The 7329-nt window shown below is 39.1% G+C and overlaps 1 protein-coding gene across 6 annotated transcripts in view; it reads left to right on the top strand.

Annotated features, from left to right (window-relative positions):
• Window positions 1-1657: 1657 nt before the first annotated feature.
• ABI3BP (ABI family member 3 binding protein) overlaps window positions 1658-7329 on the top strand; it is a 258654-nt gene continuing 252982 nt past the window's right edge. For all 6 annotated transcript variants that reach the window (XM_060010562.1, XM_060010560.1, XM_060010563.1 and 3 more), the window contains exon 1: window positions 1658-1938. In XM_060010562.1, the coding sequence (XP_059866545.1) occupies window positions 1860-1938 (79 nt within the window). In that variant the 5' untranslated portion in view covers window positions 1658-1859. The remainder of the gene's footprint in view (window positions 1939-7329) is intronic.

Raw genomic sequence — 7329 nt, 5'->3', positions numbered from 1 at the left:
CTGCCTATTCAAGTAAAAAATTAGAGACGAAAAAGACCTGTTAAATAACCCAATCCCCTCGTAGCCAGTGCCAGAGCATTCCTGTGCTGGAAGCTTAGCCGGGGCCAGCTCTAAATGACTTTAACAATGTGCCTTCTCACGCTTTATTTGGAAGATGGGGCCATCTCTTCAGTGTGTCTTTTTTCTTTTAGTAAGTTTTTTGACTAGAATTTCATTGGACCACCATTATTCCATTTCCCTTTTACTGTTTTGGTTCAGCTACAGCAACCGCATGAAATAAGCTATTTTCAAAGAGTTGATTTAAATGACAACATTTAAAGTGCTTTATTAACCCAGTCATTCCAGCAATGCCTGTATTTGGGGTCATGTGATGTAGAGGGAGAGAGGATACACATGGGCTTTGGAGGTGGATGTACCTGGGTTAGAATCATAGTTCTGCTTAATTGGGGGATTTATTATTGTCATTATTTTTGTTGTTTTCATTGACTATCATTTATGATATGCTTCCTGTGTACCAGGCACTATGGTAAGTACTGTCCAAAAGTCCTGCTAGCAAATTTGTGAAATTGGTACTGTCATCTCTATTTTTGAATTTAAAGTGTAGTCATGAAGAGTGGAAGCTCTGGGCTTAAATTGTCTGATTTAAATGCCGGGTCTGTTGCTTACTAGCACCGTGACCTTGGGCTTTTCATTTAACCTCCCTATGGCCAGTTTCTGTGTAAAATGGGGGTGATGGCAATGCCTGTCTCCTAGGTTATTTTAAGGAATACATATGAATAGATGTGAATTGATCAGATCAGTGCCTGGCATGGAGCAAGCCCTTAAATGTAACCAGTGTTGATGAGATATAGACGGAGAAATTTGTCAAAGGCACATAGCATCCAAGTTTATACCCAGCCAGTTCTACTCCAAAGCCCATCCAAATTATTAACCATTAGAATACACTGGCTTGGTCAGGACTCTTAACCTCTCTGAGGCTCAGTTTTTTCTCACTGGTGAAACAGAGATAACACAAGATCTCCTGTGTAGTCACTGTGAGGATTAAAATGCAATAATGTAGGTAAAGACACTATTACAGAGCCTGTCCCAGAGTTGGGGATCAATTAGTGATAGTGATTTCTCTATATCTCCACATCTATAGAATATCCATATGTATTGGGTTGGCCAAAAAGTTTGTTCGGGTTTTCCTGTAACATCAGTCAGGAAAAACCCAAACGAACATTTTGGCCAACCCAATATATATCTGTGTGTATATCTATGTATGCATGCATGTGTATTATATATAATGAATAGCTGTGTAGCCAATGACTTACTCTTAAAAGTTTCTCATGATATTGGAACTTCCAAATGGTTCAAAGTGAATTTTTATGAGCTTACTCCCCTTTGAAAGAAGAATTGGATTGGTTTACCAGATAATTAAAAACAGTTTCCTTCCAAATAAGGTTTCATTTTATATTTTTAATGTTCCAAAGGTTTTAAAGATGTCTTTTCTGGATTTTTAAAAAGAGTTCATCACATGTTTCAAAATTGCCCAACTACTTTCTCTTTCATAAATATAGTTTGACCATAATTTCAAGTTTTATATCATAGAGGGAAGAGAAGAGACAGACAGTTACAACCTAGCAGGAAATGTGATGATATGTTTTTGCTGCTGTGCGTTTTTTTTTTTTGTTTTTTTTTTGATGTGTGTGTGGGAAAGGGTGTGATGTCATTTTGTCTCCACCCCCTGTGAGTAAGCCCACAGCATAGCTAAGTGCAGCCGCCCTCCTCTGTCACCGAGAGACAGTCCATTTAAATGCAGCTCCAGGGTTGCGGGACTCCCACCAGCATCACTCCCCGTGTGAGGTGGCAAATGCAACATGCTCTCCAGCTTGGGGTGTCTACTTTTCTGTGGAAGTATTGCACTAGCCCTGGGAAATGCACAGAAATTGCCAAAAGGCAAGTAGCTCTGATGTTTTGTGTTTTCAAAATAATGTTTAAAAGATACTAGTTTTTAAATATTGGTATTAAATGTGATCTGCTTTGCCAGATGGGGGGAATAGAGTTCTTCTCGGAGAGTCAGAATTCAAATGTGTGGAGAAGTAGCTTAAACTTTTGCTTCCCCACACCCCCCTCTATTTAATTTTCAGTTGGATCTCTTTATTGCAAAAGATGAAAACCAACTTCTTATTAGATTTAGCAGATGTTCACAGTAGCTTGAATGGTATAGCTTCAACTACAGTATTTGTATATTGAATTGTATGGTATAGATGGGTATTATATAGTCTGCTGAAAAGACTTGTTTGGTGTTTTTATCCCCCTCCTCAGAGACTAAATCAGTGCTAGCTGAAGGTTTAAAAGAAGCTAATTTGAAACCTAGAATCTTTTGTGTAAACCTCACACATACCTGTTAGCTTGGAGGCTGAAGGATTCTAGGCAGGGCACACCGACAAAGAACGGTCATGTGCTGATATATAGACACTTCTCTCTGGTGGAATTTGGAAGAGGGTTTGATCTGCTGGACATGACACTCCTTTTCCTGGCTAAATTGCTCTCATTTTAGTGTTGGTATTTTGTTTACAAATGTCATCAGAAGAAAATGAAATTGTCTTAATTTAGACGCTAAAAACAATCTCTTGAGCCCATCAGCACCAAAACAAGAGCTTACCTCTCTCCTATCTTTGAACATAAATGTTGCAGGTAGTTTTTTGCTCCTTTGCAGAGGCACTTTTCCAAGCCAACTTCAGGTCTGTGAAGGCTTTTTATGGTTGCAGACTGCTGTAGTCAGCAGGATTAGGAAAAACAGGCTGGAATTTTCATACAGTTATGATGGAAAATATCAGAGGCAATGCAGAGCCATGAGCTTGTCAAAACCCAGCTGTGCATAGAGTCGGAAAGAAAGATTGTTCAGGTCAGAATATCCAAAGATCCTGCTAGGTCCTCCCTCTGTGTAGTTTGCTCCAAGATCATCTTGTCCCAAGTGAAAACCATTCTCTCTTCCGTGTATTAAGTGAAACTTGAATCCAGAGCGTGAAAGCTGAAGGGTTTGGCTAGTTGATATTTCACATGATGATATAAAAAGCAATAAAAAAGGCTGAGTAAACCTTTTCAACTCTACGATAACTCTGCAAAATAAAATTAAATAAAAATATACACTACTAGATCTTTCTCTTCTATCAAGTATTCTGTTTCTTGATCGTAGTAAAAGTGTTTAAATAAATCAGTCATGAGCCACAAGCATTCAGAATTAACTGTTCCTACTGCTAAAATATTTAACAAGGACCCACCATCTGAGAAAAGTCTGGAGTTTTTCTCAGGCTTAATACTTCCAAATGTTTTTATTTTACCTTGTATTTACTGTGTAGGGATGAGAGCCATAATTTTGTGACTGCAGACTTCTGCAAATTCCAAATGCTTTAATTATCATGTTGCAATCACTAGATGCAAATCTCTTGACACAATTTTCCTTTATTTGTTATGGTAAAAAAAACATTGTCAAAAACAGCCACAGAACTTTTGTCTTGTTCATTGCACTTTAATCTGAAGTATTTTCATCCAGGTTTCTTTTGTAATTTTAAAAAATATCCATAGGTTCAGTAATTTGAAAAAAAACTATCAAATTAATATAATTATAAAATAAATGGCAAGTCTCCTTGTCTCTAATGCTAAGTTTTTTCTTTATCATTGAAGCTACCAAGGGACTTTCTTTTAGCTGAAGTTGGCTTTTTTCAAACTGCATTCCAGGAATAGGTGTACTGTCCTCAAAAGGGGTTTAGGGCAGGCATCTTCTTCCCATCAATTACTTGGGGAGCATTCATGCTTTTTTCTGTTCTGGGGTGGGGTCACAACAGACTTTAGAACTTGACAGGTTCTGAAAATTTCTCAGTAAAGAAAACTGTCCCACCTATTTAACCCATTGTTTCCCAAACTCATTTGACTAAGAGTCCTTTTTCTAGTGGAATAGCTATTATATCTTGCCAGGGGCTTATTTTTCACATTTGGGGAAATACTGAGATAAATAAGAAAAAAAAAGAGATAAAAGGTTTTTTCTTTTCTTTTTCCTTCCTACTTTAGAGTTAGTTAAATATCATTTGTCATTCAAGAAGAGTATAGAATTTTGGAGCTAGGAAGGATGTTAGTGATCACCTAGGCTAGGGTTTCCCAGACCTTTGGATTTATGGACCCATAAAAATACATATATTTTTTTAATATCAGGGTCCCATTATAGAGAACATACTTGAATTATGCCATGTGAGAATGTTCAAAGGAGGGAAGCCCCCATTGCTCATAAAAGCTAACCATTTTAACAGATTTATAAAACAAATGAATTGATACAAATAAGTCCATTGTTCTATTTTTCTCATTTTACCACAGACTGATGAAAACTTCATCACATGTCAATATTTGGGAACCATTGACCAGTATAATCATTTATTTTACAAATGGAGGCACCCAAATACAGGGAGATTTAGTAACTTTCCCACATTGATGACAGAACCAGGACTGGATCCCAGGTTCCTGACTGGATATCTGTGTTCTGCTCTGTTCCGACCCAAATCTTAGGAGTTAAGTTCTGTAGTGTACATGTGAATGCTGTCCTTCCCTTGAATAAAAGGTTTCTTGTAAAGATTTTAAACATTATCCTAATCTTCACATTTTCCCTAGAACCTGTCTGCTGCGTGTGTGTGGGGGGGGGAGGTGGCGTATAGTTGATGAATATAAATACAGCTGACTATTTATAGGGAAAAGAAATTACTTTTTAAATAAGAAATCACTTCTTACGTGTCTTATGCATACTTGCATACATAGCCACATACTTTGTTATAGAAAATAAGATACTGCAAGAGTCTTTGTTACTTTTTAAAAGCTTAAAGTCTGAGAGTATTATTAATGGACCTCTTCTCCTCCCTACCCCTTGATGACTATGTTCTTTGGCAAATCATTTACCTTTGCTAAGCCTCAGTTTTCTTATCTGTAAAATGAGAATAATGATAACCGTCTTACAGTATTTTAGGAGTAAATGAGGTAAGAGTTGCAAAACTTTTAGTAAAGGGTCTGACATATAACAGGTATTCGAAAAAATGTTTATTGGGTTGCAGAAAAGTATATCAATACCGAAAAAAATATGCACACCAAATAATATGTGATCTTGTGTCCAGACTATCTGACAAACCTCTGGGAGGGTAGCAAATGAGGTGGCATGTTCTTGGTGAAAGGTGGGGCAAGGGAGCTGTGTTGCTCTGCAGGACAATGAGAGAAGGACTCTACTGTTTTCCAGCCCGACCTTCCTCAACCGAATGTTTGACTGTCAAGTTTAAACACTGCTTTTCTCTATGGAAAGCTGCACCTTTGCCCTAGGATCAGCTTTTCTGTGGGGACTGATAAAGCCTCACAGATCCTCCAGGAGAGATCCTCTTGAACTTGTTTTTCAGGATACAGGCTCTGAAGTACAGGCTCTGAAGAATTCTCACATTGTTTTATATCCTTGAAAGCCCCTATGCTCCAGATACCCCTAGGATTCTTTATTCTTGGAACCATAGAACTTTTTTTCCCCTGGCATACAGGCAGAAATAAAAACCACAGAGAGCAATATGTATGTAGTATAATGGGACATGAGAGGCTTGACACACCTCTGCAGAAACTCCTGTGTTTGGAAAAGTGCAGTCAGTTAGCAGGCATAGGCTACTATTTCTAGGCAGCTCTATCAGTCCTCCTGATGTAGGTGTGAGGAAAACCAGAGAGGAGCATCTCCAATACAAGTGGGATCAGATGGCCCGAGGGAATGAGGCTCTTGGCCGTGACTCTTGGCTAGTGCAGAGGGAAGAGGTAGCTGGCTTTTGGCCTCAGGTTCTTACCTGACAGGGTAGAAATCTCTGACTCCAAGGAGAAAAAAAATCACAGGGCAGATGATGTTAATAACAGTAACTCCCATAGCTATCAATAACTCATCACTATTATTATAGATAACATTATTTGAGCTCATATTGTTTGTGGTAATTTAGGGCTAAATATTTTTAATGTGGAAAACTAACTAAATGCTCGAAGTTCCCCTATAAAGCAGGTATTTTGTTTTTTACATCTTTATTAGAGTATAATTGCTTTACAACGGTGTGTTAGTTTCTGCTCTATAACAAAGTAAATCAGTTATACATATACATATGTTCCCATATCTCTTCTCTCTTGCGTCTCCCTCCCTCCCACCCTCCCTATCCCACCCCTCCAGGTGGTCATAAAGCACGGAGCTGGTCTCCCTGTGCTATGCGGCTGCTTCCCACTAGCTATCTACCTTACATTTGGTAGTGTATATATGTCCATGCCTCTCTCTCGTAAAGCAGGTATTTTATTACTCTCCATTTACAGAGGATAAAATTGTACCTCAGAGTGTTTGCCCAAAGTCATCCAGCCAGCAAGTGGCAAAAGACCATACCTTTAATTTCTATGTAATATCAGTTCCTTGCTCTACATAAAGATATGTTAATTTGTTCAAGTAACAAACTGTATTCCATGTATATGCAGCGCACTGAGGCTGGGAAGACAAGGTTTTGTCTTCCTGACCAGTTGATGGAGAAGACAGGGTTGTAAAGGAATAATTGCATTAGAGTGAGAACATCCTCTGATTTGGCTGAAGCACAAAGAACTTTGAGAACAATCAGAAAGGGCCCAATCCAGACTAGAGGGGTCAAAAATTATGAGGGGATAAGGCACCCAAGTAGGAGCCTGGAAGACAAACATACACTGGGGCAAGGAGGAGAGTAGTGGAAGGGCCTTCCCGACAGGGGTAGCTGCATGGCCAGAGCCCAGGCCACTTCCAGGGGCCAGAGCTCAGCAGGTGTTAAAGTACCCAGAGGGAAAGCCAAGACTGAGTCCACACTGGATGTGACTGTGTCTTCCTTGTCTCTATCTGTCTTGACTCCCCAAGATTGATTACAAAGCAGAAGTAGCAGATTGTCTTTGGAGAAGAGGGCTCATGTCTTACTCTAAACTTTTCCAGCCACTCACCTGGAGTCTAGCTCTCACTCTCCTCGGAGCACTCCCAACCTCACTTTGACAAAACAAGAATGTGTCACTCCAGTGACCCAGTCCCTTTCTCCAGAGGGTAGTTAATACCTGTAAGGAGCCAGGGAGGGTCTTTTCCATCTTAGAACAAGGAGTTTGGGGGAGGAATAGTGGGGAGGGCAAAGAACCCTGATGGGTGGATTTCTGCTTTTATTTGAGTAGTATACATTTATATATTGGTGGGACTGTATTAAAGAGTACGTTAGGAAAAAATGGTTCCACTGCTAAAAGAAAACAAACAAGTCTGAAAACCACAGGGGAATTATTTTAGCATTTTCTACAGCTCTAGTTTCT

Source organism: Delphinus delphis, chromosome 4, assembly GCF_949987515.2.
Source record: "Delphinus delphis chromosome 4, mDelDel1.2, whole genome shotgun sequence".
Lineage (NCBI taxonomy): Eukaryota > Metazoa > Chordata > Mammalia > Artiodactyla > Delphinidae > Delphinus > Delphinus delphis.
The sequence above is the reverse complement of the archived record's forward strand: the minus strand, read 5'-3'. Positions and strand labels throughout refer to the sequence as shown.